The sequence below is a fragment of the Lynx canadensis genome, chromosome A3 (assembly GCF_007474595.2).
Source record: "Lynx canadensis isolate LIC74 chromosome A3, mLynCan4.pri.v2, whole genome shotgun sequence".
Lineage (NCBI taxonomy): Eukaryota > Metazoa > Chordata > Mammalia > Carnivora > Felidae > Lynx > Lynx canadensis.
The window spans coordinates 12,164,842-12,181,947 of NC_044305.1; the positions used below are offsets into that span (position 1 = coordinate 12,164,842).

The window sequence follows — 17,106 nt, forward strand, 5'->3', positions numbered from 1 at the left end:
CTTCAGTGGACCTCGTCTGTCACTTTGTTCTGACTCCAAAAGTAAACAAAGGAATAACTGCAGTATGGGGGATTTTGGTGAACAAGGTGGTGCTTAGGTCTGTATATCCAAAGTCGTGTTTCAGCTGAGGTATTTGGGTTGTTGTTTTTAGTTTTGCAGTTCTTTTTGCTCTCAGCAAGAGAGACTGTGCCAGAACTTCTCAAGTAACTTAATTGTGGTCCTTCATCTCTTTCTAAAGATCCAGCTTTAATTAAAAATCATCTTGAGACTGTTAAAAAAATTAAAGTAACACTCTGTAATAGAACTTTTGATTTGTTTGCTGGTTTCTGTTTTGATTGCCTTTTTCTACTCTTTGTTGCTACTGGTTATTTTTGAGTACTTTTGACTTGCTTAAACATTTTCAGCTTTTTGAAGGATGGCCATGAACGTAAGCAGAACTGCCCTTATTTTTGACTTAGGAGGAAATTTAAATGTAATAGAAGTAATGCGTTTGGAACTTATAAGATGAAGTAAACCATCTCCTCTGCTTCCTGGGTCCCACTGCCCAGCCACACCGATGAAATGGCCAGTCTGAAATCTGTTCCTCTCTTCTTCCTCTTTGCCACTTTTGCTTTTAATAGTACAAAGGCTATATAGAATGTTCTTTACTATTCAGATGATTTCTCAGGATCTTGCGTATTAATGTAGATGCAACAGTTTTGTTTGTGATCTGTAACTAAATGAGACCATCTAGACAAACCTCGTAGGAAAAAAAATAGATGTTTTGTCATTACGAGGAAAAAGCAGCAGCAAAAGTGAGAAACTCTTCTCTTTCTTCAGTGAGCTTAAAGGAAAACTGTAAGGGTACCAGTCAGCACATAGCCCTTCCATGGAAGCAGTGTTTACGAATTCCGCATTAAAGGGTCTTACAAACCCATTTTGCTTTCAGCTTCTTACAATTTTGAGGCCAGAAATCTTTACCATATCCTATATGGTATGGAAAGCCTCTCCGTATTTTTTAATTTGCCATTTTGAATATAAACTATAGTTCATAGTTCTTAATATTCAATAATGAATGTCATTTCACCCTACTGGATTCTCTTTATAAAATGAACACGCAGAGCATATGGGTATTGTAAGTCCTTTAAAAGCACTGTGAGAAAGTCACAAGGCCAGAAACCTCACTGTATACCAAGGAGAGAAACACTTCTAATACATCAACATAGCTACAGGCCTAACGGGACTAATTTCATTCTTGAGTAGGTGACACCAATTTTGACTGAATATTGGCGATTACATATCTCCTCTATAATTTACCTTTTTATTTTCTTTCCCTTACAACTTTTAGGTAGAACTTTAGACTTCATAGCACTGAATTAACCTGCACTGAAAGCTGTTTACCTGCAGTTGTTCACTTTTGTTGAAAGTGACCATGTCTCAAGTTCAAGTGCAAGTTCAGAACCCATCTGCTGCTCTCTCAGGGAGCCAAATACTGAACAAGAACCAGTCTCTTCTCTCACAGCCTTTGATGAGTATTCCTTCTACTGCTAGCTCTCTGCCCTCTGAAAATGCAGGTAGACCTATTCAAAACTCTGCTTTACCCTCTGCATCTATCACACCCACCAGTGCAGCTGCAGGTAAGCGTATGAATCCAAGTGTCTTCTTTTTCAAATGTTTTCTTAGCCTGTTTTCTGATCTGATAAGTAGACTGCAGATGTAGGGAACTCTCACATTACCTTCAAGAAGCAGAAGAAAGTATTAACATCCATGCTTCTTTTTTCCAGATATAAAGCACTGGTTGTATATTGGGTTGATGGAGGCCTGAGTTGACAGACCACTTCAAAGTGTAAGAAAGAGAATTGAAAAGTAAACTATAAAACCTAGTTGGTTATAAAGTGGTGTCTAGCAGAAAGAATTGAACAGTAAATACCACTCTGGATATTTGTTGTTTTATGGGAAAATTCTGCTTTAAAAATTATTTCCCAGAACTGACCACGAATTCTTGTATGTGTGAGCCTCCATTTTATATGCCTTTGAGATTACATCCCAGGCAGGGGGGCAGCCACATTTACTGGAAAGCCAGAGAGTATTGGCATTTGTTAGTTTTTATTTTGAACAAGTGAGTTTAAGTTGAGGTTCCAGAGGTAGTTCAGAAATCACAGTGAGGACCCATTAGAAATTGAACACTGAAGCAGAGAGTTTTAGAGAGGAAGTTTGGAAGCATTTAAATCTGATTATCAAGAAAATAAAAAAGAACTAAATGTGCTTGTTGATGGGGTGCCTGGCCCGCTCAGTCAGTAGAGCACGTGACCCTTGATCTTGGTCATGAGTTCGAGCCCTGCATTGGGTGTAGAGATTACTTAGAAACAAAACTAAAAAAGGAAATAATAGCAAATAAATGTGCTCATCGGTGAGAAAAGACTTGAAACACCTGAAAAATAAACAGACCTGAAAACAAATGTTCTGCTTCGCAACCCTCCCCCAAAGTGGTAAAACCAATTAAATGGGGTGTCAGCATGGGTGTCTCCATACCAGAGTCACCTTCTAACACATCTCTCAACCCCTTGTGTTTGACAATTTCCCTTGCATTTCCTCTTTCATTTCTCATTTCCTTTACTTTATAAATCTGTTCTTAGATTGTTGGCTCACCCCACTCTCAGCTGCGTGGCATCTGTCACACTACCTCTAGACTTGCGTGGATTGGCTCACCGGGTAGCAGTCTTGACTGGTCATGATACCCTAAGAATTCAGTTTTCCCCAAATTTGCCGTCACAGACCATCTTAAAAGGAAATGTTATAGACTGTTTCAGTCCTCTGGGATTTACTGCCTTTTCTTCTAATGTGTTCTTATATCCACATCCTATTACTCCTGCCCACCACGGACGTTTTATTTTACTTGTAGAATTCTCTGAAGTAGATAAGGTCTGAGGATGGCAGCCTCTGAGAGAAGACTAGGAATGAGACACTAGCTGTGTAGAAAACGAGTCATTGTTTGAGAGATGGTATTGGCATGTTGAGTTTTGCGAAATAACGAACAGGGTACAGCTGACAGCTGTTGTGGGAACCAGTGTGTCTGTGCTCACAAGACCTCCTTGTTATTCCCTTGGTTGGTTATAATACCAGGGCTGCCTCTGATTTAAATCTTGCTTGCCTGCCATGGGTTAGTTATTCCCCTGCCTTCTGTTCTCTCTTTGGAAGACCTGCCCTCTCCTAGGTTACCTGGCTTCAGCTGGTCCGGAGAAGACCCCAGCTGTGTCTTCAGGCAGGTGCCCCCTTGTGGTTTGCAGTTGTGCGTCACTGCTGCTCTGAATCCTTAAGATCTTCCGTTTTCCCCTCTTTTTTCGTGTCCCTGGGAGAGCAGCAGTCCTATATACTGCTAGTTGACTTCATTGCTCTTACGTTATTTTTCAGTTCCTTCTAGCATGGCACACCCCAAAGAGAAAACCCCAATGTGTCTTGTGAATGAGTTAGCCCGTTTCAACAAGATTCAGCCTGAGTATAAGCTTTTGCGTGAGCAAGGTCCAGCTCACTGTAAGGTAAATATTGTGCTTGTGCATTTATAACCCACCAGGAATGTTTTCTGTTTTTTATACTGCTCCACGTGGTGCTGTGGTTCAGAATACATATTTTCAAACTACTGAGGCTGTCTTCAGGAGATGCCAAAGTATAGATTTTTGGCAAGTCGCTTCTCTTGACCCTTGCAGAAGGGGTCAAAGAAAAGATATGCTTCTTTTTGGGAATTCCAGTTAGCATGTGGTTGTGTTTAGGATTCTGAGTAGAGACCATTCCCAAGCCCCTGTGAATGATTTCCCGTGAATTTTCCAGGCTGTGGGTCTCCTGGCTGCAGCCTGCCTCTGGCTCCTTTCCTGCTTGTTTTCACGTGTACCTTAGGCTGGGCCGGGATAGGAGGGGAACAGGAAATCCGTTTTCCCACTTGTTAGCCATTCAGGTAAAAGGTTTGAAAATGAGAGGTAGAAATTAGTCTCAAAGTGAGTCAGTCCTTTGGACTGTCTCTGACTTCACTTATCCTTGTCCTTCCCCTTATCTTAGAGAATGGAAGACTGTAACTTAAATTTTTTACTATTTGCTATTTGGGAATTCAGTCTTTGAAGCTTGTTTGATAATGTAAATCTTGGAACTTAAATGTGTGCATATCTGGCTTTATCTTTGCAGCTGCAGTATGAGAGAGGGTGTGGTATGAGAGAAGGAATCTAGCCTCCTATTTCTGATCCTAGCCTTGCAGTAAACATAATTAAGGATGAATTATTGGTCTCTTTATGCCTCATTTTTCTTGACGTGCAAACCTCAGGCCTTGAATGATATCAAGTTTCTCTTTTAATTTGACTAAAAGTAACATCAGCCACAATCCTAAATAGGTACCTTAGTGTGGTGAGGTGAATCACCTTTGGTGTCAGGCAAATCTGGGTTTAAATCTCAGCTCCTTACTAACTATGTGACCTTGGGCAAGCTACTGCTGTTTTTTGAACCTCAGTTTCCTCATCTGTAAAATGGGGATAATACCTACCCAAATGGGTCTACTGTGACAATTAAACCAGAGAATATATGTTAAAGTGTGGAGCACAATGCCTGACAGTAGATGCTTGAGAGATGGTAGCTATTACTGTTATGCATTTCAGAAACACAAATTTCTACTCACATGAAGCTAGTTTTCACATTTTTCTAAAGCATAGTGATATTTGAAAGGTTTCTTTACTTTTGGAAGGCAATTAGTGATTTCCTATAACTTCTGTTTCTTCTACAGGATTTTTTTTGCAGACCTTAACTTTGGGATTCCCTTTTATTAACTGTTCTTGGTATTTTTTGAAATATGCACTTTCTCACCTAACCTTTAGTGGTGCGTTAGGTAATTTGGCTGTGTGTTCAATCTGTAACTGCACTTTTATTTACAAGTTGTTCAAAGACGAGAAGTTATTCCCTCCTCGGTGACTATTACACTATTTATTTAAAAATCAGTGGTCTGATGTACTTTTAATTCTATTAAAACCGAGATTCTAACCTTGTTACCAACCCTCTACACAGAAAGGCAGCAGAGTGGCAACAGCGCTGGCGGGGAAAGTCCTGGAGAAAGGCAGAACTGTTAATGGAATTAACCCTTTTTTGTATTTTAGCTTTTTCCCTTTAAATGTCTTTCCACGAATGGATCATGAAAATGCCCCAGGGATGGCACAGCGTAGACTTCTGCTGTTTGGCTGTTAGGCCAGCCAGGATTTTCAGTCCATGCTAGTGGTGCCTAAATGAGTAACCTTGTGAACTGCAGCAGAAATACAGGGGACCCCTAGTGTTTCCACTGGGGTGAAGGATTCTTTAATTTTCCCCCTTTAGTGGAAGCTGTGTACTGAGGGAATCCTGAAGTTAAGACCTACAAGAAAAATCAGCTGTGAAGGCACATCGCGCCCATCCCGTTAGGCACCAAATTTAAGTGATCTGGACATGTTCAGAGGAGCACATTCACATTAAATTATTCACAGTAAATTATTTGCAAATGAAACAGTGATACCCAGTGATAAAGAAAAGCAGAAAAACAAAAGCTCCAGTTGGTTTTGCTAAATTCCTAAGTAGTGAGTCTCAAACTTTGCAGTGCGTCAGAATCACTAGGGGAGCTTATTAAAGAACACTTGCCTAGGGTCTCCGCTCTTGCTTCTCAGTCGAAGTCCCTGGACATGTATATTTTACTAAGCTTCCTAAGATAAGCACCAAAGTTAAAGAATCACTGTGCTATGATGGGTCATAGTTTTTGACAGAATATTCAGTTCTGATAGGATTAACATAACCTAATTTCAAGAACAGAGTGTGTATTTGGGTAACCTTTATACTTAAAAAGGAATAAAGAGGCTTGCCATTGTCAGCGTTTGCTGAGGGCAAAATCAGCTGTTTTGGATGCCTCCTTGAGTTCAGAAACGTTTCTAGATCTTTGCTTGCTACAGATTGGATTTTCTTCCCCAAATGGAGGCAGTGTCTGAATAGTATAGTCTTAGGAAAATAGAAGGCAACTTTTTAGAACCTGGCTCACATTCCCAAATTCATTCTAGTTTTTGTCCTGCTAGGGTTGTTTTCAGACGAGACCACAAACACGAGAACATCAAAACAAACGTCTTAATTTGCATGAGATACTACTTTGTGTCTAAATCAAGTTTGCTGAATTTCTTCCCTGAGAAGTAATTGGAAGACAACTTCTGTTTGGCTGACTTCCAAATTAGCATCTAATATTTTAATATAGGGGAAAACATTTTTTTAAATCTCTGTACTCACCTCCATTTTTCAAAGCATAGTTTTGTCATAGAGTGTTGTTCAATGCCAGTCAATGAGACATGTATCTTTTTGTGTTTATAAAAATAACAAAAAATGGGAGTGAGGGAGTAATTTGCCAAGGTAATGACCAGGCCTTTTAAACCATGACCATAAACAATGTTCTAGGTCCAAGCGACATATTACAGTCAACCTCAGGTATCGTGAATTGAGAGCTCACAATTTTCATTTGTAGGTGTTTACAGTACAGCTAACACTTGGAGATCAGCACTGGGAAGCTGAAGGAACTAGTGTTAAAAAAGCCCAGCACACAGCTGCTGCCAAAGCTTTGGAAGGAACAAAATTTCCTAAACCCATAGTCCGCCCTTTTCGTAGCGAAGGAAGGAATCCAGGTATTATGCGTGGGCCAAGACAGGTTCCTTTCAGAAGTGTGTCTAGAGGTACCCATTTAGTATGTATATGCATTCTTTCATAACTAACTTACTGACTTCGCAAGCACGGTTTCTACACTACCAGTGGCAAACGCTTACCTTTTTAGAATCCTTAACCATACTCCAAAGCATTGGTTCCCAGTCTCTGGTCTCTTGACTCCTGAGGATCTGGAAAGAAGGTCCTGAGAGGTAGTGGTGTCACCAAACAATGGCTAAGATTGCAGAGAAGCCTAGTGAAAAAATTGCCAAGAATGTAGGCCTTAGCTGGAATCACTTCAACCCAGTGTGGAAATACCAATTATAACATGTTGATCAGAAACGCAGATTGTCATTTACACGTCTCCTGATCATCAAAAAGAATGAGAAAATGACTTAAATATGTATTACTTAAATACTATTAGTAGATAACACCTCTTCAAACAAGGGACCGAAGGAGGGAGAAGACTAATAAAGAAGAGCTTCTGGTTAAAAGCTTGGGGACCATTGGCCTGTTGCTGTGGATGGAAGTGGCTGAGCCACGTTACCACCAGGCACACGAAGCCATCCCAGTCCCTTTGTACGTAGGAAGGAATCCGGGAGATTTCAGCCACACCTTCCTTGTTGCTTTTTGATTTCTTTGTGGTATTTCAGATTCATTCTCCACTGCAGGTAAATTTTATGGGTCAGAACTGTTCTTGAGATGATTCAGGTTATGCTTAGTAAGAACCTGTATGAATCATATAAAAAATATAATTCTGAAAGTAAGAAGAGAGAGGCTGGTTACTTCTGTGACCTTTTGATTTTGCAAATCCAAAAATATTCTTATAAATTTGATTCATGCACTAAATTTAGTTGAACCAGTTCCTAGTACAGAATCAAGTCTTTTTTGTTGCTGTTGTTTTCTTCTGCATACCTCCTGAAGAGACATTTTAAAGTGGATTTTTGTGTGCATTTAAGTTGAACTTTGCCATTGCTAGTGTTGTTCTGTGTTTGATGTGAAAGTGTTGTTCTTAGATGTGATTGTGCGCTCACACTACTCTTTCCAGCCTGGTTTTTCTTTTAAATGTTTTTAAAGGTTTATGAATTGGATGAACTGAGAGAAAAAAATTGGGAAACGAACAGTGTGTGTTTTCTACAGTTGATGATTGTGAGATAACCCAAATTATACTTGGCTCTTATTTATATGGAAACAGAACTCCTTTTCCTAACAAGTATTCTCACAGGTCAAATCCCATCGTAAATACTGAGATTGGAAATATCTGAATGTTTTGTGACCCTCATCTGACTTCTCCAGATAGAATTTACTTGCCTCCTCCTTCTTAATTCCACACCTTTCCTTATAGCACACCTCCTGTTGGTCCTCTGGGGGTAAGAATTGTGTCCCTTAGCACAGTGCTTTCCATCCAGTTACTGCTTAGTAAGTGCATTGTTCGATGAAGTAGTGTGCAATAAACATACTTCTAAGTGTAAGCCAATAACCCAGCGAGTCAGTACAACCAGAGTTATATCGGCTAAGGATTCCCAAACAGTAAAATGATTTGGACAGTCACATGGGATTTTTTTTTAATCGTGGAATTTGATGTGTATTGGAACTGATATCTAATAACTGGAATGAGTGACTTTCTCTGGTAATGTCTTATGCTAGTTGCTGCCCCTCTAATAGCTCTTACACTGTATTTTGTGCTGTTGACTGTGTATTAATATCTAGAAATCACAGCAGATTCTTGGATTTCCTGACCTGATGCCTAGCAGTGAAGTACTTAGATACTTTCCTGAAATGCATTATGAATCCAGTTAGTAGAAAGCATGCTATTCTTTCTGATTTTAGTAACTGTCATTCTCATGTCAGAAAATAACCAGTTCTCTGTGTTGCTTCTGTATTGCAGAAAGCATAACCCCTACTGTAGAGCTAAATGCACTGTGCATGAAACTTGGAAAAAAACCAATGTATAAGCCTGTCGACCCTTACTCTCGGATGCAGTCCACCTATAACTACAACATGAGAGGAGGTGCTTATCCCCCAAGGTATGTGCCTGTTTTACTTATTTATAGGGCAAGAGAGAACGGAGGAGGGGCAGAGAGAGGAGGAGAGAATCCCAAGCAGGCTCCACGCCTGGCACAGAGCCCAACGCGGGGCTCCGTGTCACAACTGTGAGACCGTGACATTAGCTGAAACCAAGAGTTGGACGCTCAACCGACTGAGCCACCCAGGTGCCGCTGTTTGTTTTAAGTACAGGTGAAGATATATCTCATTTCTGACATGGAAGAAGAAAATCTGTAGACTGTGGAGTGCACAACGATTTGGTCATCTTCAGGCTTGCCAAATGCTGAAGTCATCTTAATCGTGGTGCCTTTGGAACTGTGTCTTGATGCCTGCTCCTTTACCTTCTGTCACTGGCAAGAGCCTGAGTGTGCTCCTCACTAGCAGTATGGCTGCTTGAAACCATCTGGTTAAAGATCACCTGAAACCATCTGGTTAAAGATCACCTTTCTAACTGCTTTTTGTAACTGAGTCATATTTGAGCGTGATTCCCACAAACACCAAGATTCTCAGCATTCATAGATTTGTTGATTATTGTTTATTGGGTACTTTTTGGCTTTGAATTTATGTGCTTGGTAACAGCTTTGGAGTACAGGTCCAGCAAAATACTAATCGAAACCCGAAACTATGTGTAAAAAGCCTCCTGTTGGGCAATCGTAAGACGTTAGCGGATAGGTTGATGATGGGAATGGAAGTCTTCCTTTCCCTGCCTGACTTGAATGGAGGCATAGCCACTTAAAAAATGTGAGCTCTGGGGGTGCCTGGGTGGCTCATTCGGTTAAGCAGCCGACTCTTGATTCCAGCTCAGGTCATGATCTCACAGTCTGTGAGTTTCGAGCCCTGCATTGGGCTCTGCCCTGTCAGATTCTTGGGATTCTTCTCTCCCCCTCCCTCCACCCCTTCCCTGTTCGTTTTCTCTCTGTCTCTCTAAATAAACTTTAAAAAATGTAAGCTCTGACATGTTGAGGCCAGGTTCTGCCAGGCTGTAGGCTGTTGGGATTTCTAGAAATGAGGGTCCTTCCAAAAAAATTTCTGTTAAAAAATTCCCAGGGGCACCTGGGTGGCTCATTCGGTTAGGCATTAGACTCTTGATTCCGGCTCAGCTCATAATCTCGTGGTTTGTGGGTTTGAGCCCCACACCGGGGTCTGCGCTGTGTGGAGCCTCCTTGGGAGTGTCTCTCTCTCTTTCCCTCTCTCTCAAAATAAATACATAAAGCATTAAAAAAAAATTCCCAGGCTTTTCTGGAGACAGGCAAGGGTGTCTCTCAGATATGAGAAAATAGAGCAAGTTTTCTACCTTAAGCCAAAGTCTAATTTTGTAAATTTGGGTTACATTATAAATTGAACTCATGTAGTCTATAAGGTGTTTTTCTGGAACATAAGTTTGCTTGTTAGACAGTATTTGCCTATTCTGTGTGCCAGTTCTAATCCAGTGTAAGCTTGTGAAGTCTCTGGATATACCGATGAGGAGTCATTATTGGCAAGCAGGTCCTGATGTGATTAGGACCTGTGATGAAGGAAAGACCTGGGATTTGCCAGGGAGCATATGGATGACTTACTGATCTGAGATTGTAATTCTGCTAAAACCCCCTTTTTACTTTCAGGTACTTTTACCCATTTCCAGTACCGCCTTTACTTTATCAAGTTGAGCTTTCTGTGGGAGGACAGCAGTTCAGTGGGAAAGGAAAGACAAGACAGGCTGCAAAACACGATGCTGCTGCGAAAGCCTTGCGGACCCTGCAAAGCGAGCCCCCACCGGAGAGGCTGGAGGTGAGGCGGGCGGGCGAGCAGGTGAGTGGTAAAGGTGTCCTCTCCAGTGGCTTTTTCTGAGAAGCACTGAGAGCTGTCTGGAATTTTTGTGATTTGACAGCTTGCGTGATTTTGTACTCTATGGCCTTTTGGCCTTTCTTCTCCACCCCCCCTTAAAAAAATGTCTTAGCAAGAAAGTCAGATGCCTTCTTTTTCACTCTATGGCATAGTTTTGAGTGAACATGGTAGAAAGATTGTGACTCAATTGAGTTGTGAAGCACATGCCTGGAGGAATTCTTTGGTGGTAAAGGTTACTCTTGTCAGAACCTGCTGCGGTTTATGGCACCAGCTTAGAGAATTTTCTGAAGCCATTTTTGACCAGCTACTCTGACATACCAGAGTGCCGGTTATCTGTTGCTGCGTAATAAGCCATTATAAACTTTAGTGGCTTAACCACCTGTAGGCATTTATTTTGCTCACAAATCTGCCATTTAGGCAGGGCTTGGCACCCAGCTGGTCTCTCCCCTACACAGCTCTGGCTAAGGTGGCTCCACAGGGGCCAGAGGATCACTTCCAAGATGGCTCCCTCACAAGACTGGTAAGTTGATGCTGGCTGTCTGCTGAGACTGAAGCAGCGGCTGTGGTCCTGAGAGGACCTCAGTTCCTCTCTTAACTACCCTGTGCAGAGACTGCTGACCCACGGGATGGGATGGTGCCGGGTTCCAAGTATCCTTCCTAGAAGACAGGAAATGGAAGCAGCTTCCAGTTTTTAAGGCCTGGGCCCAGAAATCCCCCACAGCATTGCTTCTGCTGTATCTATAGGTCAAGCAGGCACAGAGCCCAGATTCAAAAGGAGGAGATACAGAAACTCACTTTTTATAATTAAGCAAAATTCACATAACATAAATTCACAGTTTTAACCAGTTGAAGCGTACGGCTCAGTTGCTTTTATTTGGTACATTGACAATGTTAAGAACCTCACTTCTGGATGAGAAGAGTGTCAGAGAATTTGGGGACCAGGTTTTAAAAATCCCACAGTAAGAATAGGTTTTTAACTCCTTGTGGCTAAATGGGAATCGAGGTCTTAGGAAATCAATGACTGTTTTTCGTTATGGTGTGTTTGCCTTTTCCAGTGTAATCACACATTTTACAATAGAGATAATCTGTTTCCAGGGTCCACTGAGGACCAAATAGAAGAGACTGTCACTTAGAAGAGGGGATTTCATGAAGTTAAAGGGATAAGCTTCTCACTGGTGAGATTTGTTAGAAGCAGTAGGTAGTGTAATTTGAGTCATCTTGGAGGCTTTTCATTTTTTGACTTCGCCGCGGTGCTGATCTAATTGGAGTCAGATGGGCTGGTTGTTTCTCAGCTGCTTCTCGCCAGCAGTTAAACGATCGCTGAGCCCTGGCATGTGGGTTGTCTGCTTCACAACCACTTGAGAAGTTTAAAAAAAATTCCTTGGTCCAACCCACACGATTTCTAATAGGAGTCTGTCTTTTGCCTTTTTTTTTTTTTTTTTTTTTTTAAGTGTGCTCTTGCAGTAGCTCTAAAGCTCGGTCAGGGTTTGGGAACCACAGGTCCTAAGTATTATCGGTGCTTCCCCCTCAGGCAGCCACCCCACTTTGAATGCTGCCTGGAAGTACCCACCCTTTTGCTGAAAAGGGAAGGTACCTGATTGGTGTCCCCGGTCTGACCCCATTACCCTGGAGCAGCGAGGTTGGCTCTGGCCTGAGGGCAGAGGCTGGCGCAGATGCACTCTCCTGGGCTGGGTTCCACTGGCTCCTCTGCCGTCTGTATGGAGCTTTGCTAAGAGTAATGTTAAATCTCCTTGTGCCCCTGTTCTCGTTCTGTATGGTTTGAAGTAGAGACATTGCCCTTCAGAAACGGCTCAAGGACTGGGCTCACCCAGTGCTTCAGAAACAAGAGTCATTGAGTCAGATGAGACTTGCTTTGAGATAATAAATGAAACACTTGGCCTCCCACCTCAACCAGGCCTCCTGATAGCTGGGTGGTAGGGCGTAAAGAGACATTTTTAGAAGGGATCTTTAATTTTTTTCTTACAATGAATGTGTGTAAACTATAAAAATTTTTAAATTAAAAAACAAAAATCATTTATAGATTTGCTGCTTGATGGATGATCACTATTAACATTTTGGTGGGTGTCAGTGCATACGTAAGTAAATACGTGTACCTGTCTAATGACAAAAGTGGGAGGATATTGTATGGTAACCACTTTTTTTCATGGAACTGCTTATCATGAATCTGTTGTCATGCCATTTACTTCGAATTCCTTGGAGGACTCAAGTTCAACTTGCATCTAAACACTTTTTAATAGCTACAGTGTGTTTCATTGTGTAAACATACCAGTTTATGTTTTCAACAGAGGCTTGGTTATTTAGATTGTTTGCAGTGTTCCCTTTTAGAAAATAGGTAGTGAGGAACGTTGTTGTAGTAAATCTTTGTGCGTGTCTATGACTATTTTTATGAGCCCAGACATGGAAATAAATATGCCACTTGCATGGCAGTAAGTATGACCAAGTTCTCAGAAGCATGGTGCCACTAAGAAATCTGCCACCAGGGTGAGAGCAGCCTTTTTGCCTGTGGTCTGCCAGTATTGGAAATTGCAGTTTTTTTTAGAGTTTCTTTATCTTGAGAGAGAGGGAGAGAGAGGATCCTAAGCAGGCTCTGCACTGCCAGCATAGAGCCTGATATGGGGCTCAGACTCATGAACTGTAAGATCATGACCTGAGCCAAAACCAATAGTCGGACGCTTAACCAACTGAAACACACAGGCACCCCAGAAATTACAATTTTAAACAAATTGTTGATTTTGCTTTTGAAAGTATGTAGAGCATGTGATTGTGTGATAGATCAATTTGTCTTCTCTAGAACATGGCCAATAAAAAGCCAGCAATTTATATCTATAAAGCAGGGGTTGTCTGGTTCCTTGACAACAGGCATCATGCTAGGCTTTGAGGAAAAATCTGCCCCTTCCATGTTGGGGCTTCATCGAACAGAGCTGACAGATGTTAACATTAGAATCATCAAAGGGTGCAGCGAGTACTCAGGTAGAAAGTAGCAAGTATTAGAAGGGCATCAGATGTCTCTTTTAGATTGGAGTAACGGCGATGCATTCAAGGAAGTTCTTTCTGAGGAAGCATCATTGAAGCAGAGACTAAAGATAAGCAAAAGAACAGCAGGAGCAGCTTGTGCAAAGGTCCTGCCTTGGAAAAATGCCTTTCTTTGGGGTGCCTGGGTGGCTCAGTAGGTTGGGCTTCCGACTTTGGCTTGGGTCATGATCTCATGGTTCACTAGTTTGGGCACCGACCGCATCGGGCTCTGTGCTGACAGTTCAGAGCCCGCAGCCTGCTTCAAATTCCGTTGTCTCCTTCTTTCTCTCTGCCCCTCCATCACCTGTTCTCTCTCTCTCAAAAATAAATAAAACATTAAAAAATTTTTTAAAAAATGCCTTTTTTTTTTTTTTCCTTTCCTTTCCTTTCCTTTCTTTCTTTTTTTTTTTTTTTTTTTTTAAATCCAAGGCTGTGGTAATAAAGAATGACTTACTCAGTGTCTGAGCTGTTAGGAGCAAGATGGCCAATAGCTACAGTATATGTAATAGACAAACAGAGCTGACCTAATGTCCACTAGTAGGGAAGTGGTTAAATAAACAGATACATTCGTCAGAGGGAGTCCTGAGTGTGGTAGGTCTGTACACATAGGCTTGAAAGGAGGCCCCTAAGGTACTGAGAAGGAGGAGTCAAGAACCAGAGCTGTAATTTTGTAGATAGTGTGATCCTGTTTCTGTTTAATTAAAGTGCCAGCTGCGTGTGTATGTAGGTATGTGTATATCTGTGTGTGGTTGTGCGGTTTCTGTCTTGAAGATTGTATCAAGCTTTAAAAGTTTTCTCTTGGTGGTAGTGGTAGAAGGCCGACTTGAGAAAAAACATTATACTCTTTGAGGGCCTTTCTGGTACTACTTTTGTGAAAATAAATTAGCTCTTCTGGTCTTGTTGTTTTCACTTGGGCCAGGGATGTATTTAGCTGGGGCTTAAACTGAAATTGATTTTCATTATTCTGTCAGGATCCATGGGACCCAGTTTTCATGTCTGAGCTTCTTTTTCAAGCCTTGTAAGGATTGATATTGCAGGACTCGTATTCTTTTCTGGGGATCTTACAAAGAACAAAGGGAAAACGATTTTTTTTTTAATATTTTCTTTTAATTTTTTTTTTTAACGTTTATTTATTTTTGAGACAGAGAGAGACAAAGCATGAACGGGGGAGGGTCAGGGAGTGGGAGACACAGAATCTGAAACAGGCTCCAGGCTCTGAGCTGTCGGCACAGAGCCCGACGCGGGGCTCGAACTCAGGGACCGCGAGATCATGACCTGACCCGAAGTCGGCTGCTTAACTGACTGAGCCACCCAGGCACCCCGAGATTTATTTTTTAAGACAGAATAAAACTCCTTCTGCCTGGCAGTGATCATGTGGGTCCTTTGGACCCTTTTGTAAATCTTCACATTATGGAATCTAAATTTTCCTTTGTTTTGAAACATTTTGCTGTTTGTTTGTCATCCATTCCTAAATACACTAAGCAAGACTGAAATAAAAGGAGATGGAATTATGGTGACTCCCCAGGTGGATGATACAGTCATGAAATAACTCACTGCTGCCCCAGCCTTTGTTGTGCTTAATGCATTGCCTGGCACGCCGCCTCCTTCTTTCAGGAAGATGCAGAAGACAGGGGACACCGTCTTTTCCCTCTGCTGTTAGCTTTCTTTGAACTCAGGTGACAATTTAGAACTTTTCTTTGTGTGCCTCTAATGGCCAAAAGAAGACCATTGGCGGAGGAAGACCTGCCCACTCTTAGATGAGTGAGAAGGTGAACATGGAGGGGCAAGCAGGGCCCAGGACTCGGCGATGGCTGTGGGATTGAGAGTTTCGGCGAATCTCAGCCTGCCGGTCTTCACGTGGGATCGATGGTAGGTTAGCTTCCCCAGACTCAGGAATCGGCGAGTGAACAGTATGTTTCTCTGGGGTCTGAAAAGGAAATGTGTACACTCTTCTGGCCATTCTACAGGAAAGGCTTCATCACAGAGTGTTTTATGACAAGAACCTGGAACATCCTGTTTTGATGTTTTAAAAAGGTATATGTGACAACATTTCTTTCATTTTTGTTGTGTGTGATGTTTGGCCACCAGAATTTATTTTTTACCACCTACTGTTCACAAAATAAGTGGGCAAATGCAGAAGGAGGTATGTGTGCAAAGGTGATTGGGAGGATACAGATGATAAAACAATGAAAAAAACTCATTAGATCCTTTTTTGGGGGGGGGTTATAAATCTAAAAATGAAAGCATGTTGGTAGTTATGGAGCAAAGAAGATGGCTGTTCTCCAATAAAATTGTGTCAGTTTCACAAGTAGTGTGTTTTGATGAAACCAGTCCAAGAAGAATCAGAAGTCATGATAAGCTGGAACCCACTGGAGATGGATTTGAAACATGACATCGTTACAAGTGGGCTATGCTCTGGGTTCAGACGTAGCCAGCTGATGGGCGGCATTTAAAGGACCATGCCCATTTTAGGTACATAAATGCCTTCCAGACTACAAATCTGAAATAAAAACTTGGATTTGCTATTTTAAATTCTGATTAAAATCTCTAATGAAAAGATTCTTAGTTGTCCTTTTAGTCTGTGTGTTATTTGTAAAATGACTTTAAATATAGAAAAATAAAGAGTGTGTTGAAGCCAGATAGTAAGTAAATGGTTAGGTGAATTTTTTTTTCTGACATACTGAGGGTTAAGCTTGGTTCAGAGTGTTTTTTTTATAATGTTGACTAGATTTTATTGATAAACCATACATTCTGGAATTGATATTAACAGTAATTCCCACTTCGTGAAGATAAGATTAAGGTCCCACTATACTTTTCCCATGTTACTGAGAATGGTATTTGTGGATTGGTTTTGACTTATTTTGCTGCTTTCCAATCCAGTCCAACATTTTGTCCAATCCAGATAATATCAAAATTATTTATGTAAGAGAGCAACATAACGTGACTTCTAAGTACATGTATATCTTTGTTTTCTGTTTTGCATTTTTATGTTATTGGCCGCTTTGTCCCTATTGAAATCCCTTTAGAAACAATGGCATAAAGCAGTGAATCTCCACGATGCTAGTAAAATCAACTGGGGTCTTAAAAAAAAATAAGTACCTATAAATAAAATGGATATCTAAGCCCTACCTGAAAAAACTTGAAGTTAATTTGTCTGGAGTGGGAAGCCAGCATCTGTCCTTGCAAAGCTCCCAAGTGATCCTGCTGCTGCTGTGTTTAAGAAACACTGGCTTACGGTTTAGATTTTTGCAATAGATTGTTATTTTCTGTCAGACTTATGTGGAACCTCAATATAGAGTAGCATTTGATTAGTATAAACTTACAAGTTTGAATTGTATAATATTTATGAATATAATCAGTGAAAATGATTTATGTGAATTTTCAAAACACAAAATTATACCATGTATTGTTTTCGTCCATTACAAAAAACATGGTTGGGAAAGATACATGATTAAGGCTGCCCTGGGAAGGGGAGTGAAAAGGGCTTTATTGTTTTCCTTAAAAAATAAAAATTTGATGTCAGTAGTTCTTAAGGTTGACCTTTGTTAA

At 41.1% G+C, this 17,106-nt stretch overlaps 1 protein-coding gene across 9 annotated transcripts in view; it reads left to right on the top strand.

Moving 5' to 3' along the window:
- STAU1 (staufen double-stranded RNA binding protein 1) overlaps positions 1-17,106 on the top strand; it is a 55,047-nt gene that overhangs the window by 15,620 nt on the left and 22,321 nt on the right. For 4 of the 9 annotated variants that reach the window (XM_030309445.1, XM_030309444.1, XM_030309442.1 and 1 more), the window contains exons 3-7: positions 1,328-1,616; positions 3,391-3,515; positions 6,482-6,638; positions 8,543-8,681; positions 10,302-10,488. In XM_030309445.1, coding sequence (XP_030165305.1) covers positions 1,412-1,616; positions 3,391-3,515; positions 6,482-6,638; positions 8,543-8,681; positions 10,302-10,488 — 813 coding nt within the window. In that variant the 5' untranslated portion in view covers positions 1,328-1,411. Of the gene's footprint in view, positions 1-1,327; positions 1,617-3,390; positions 3,516-6,481; positions 6,639-8,542; positions 8,682-10,301; positions 10,489-17,106 lie in introns of those variants that run through there. The other 5 variants (XM_030309443.1, XM_030309447.1, XM_030309448.1 and 2 more) reach the window with 5 other exon arrangements.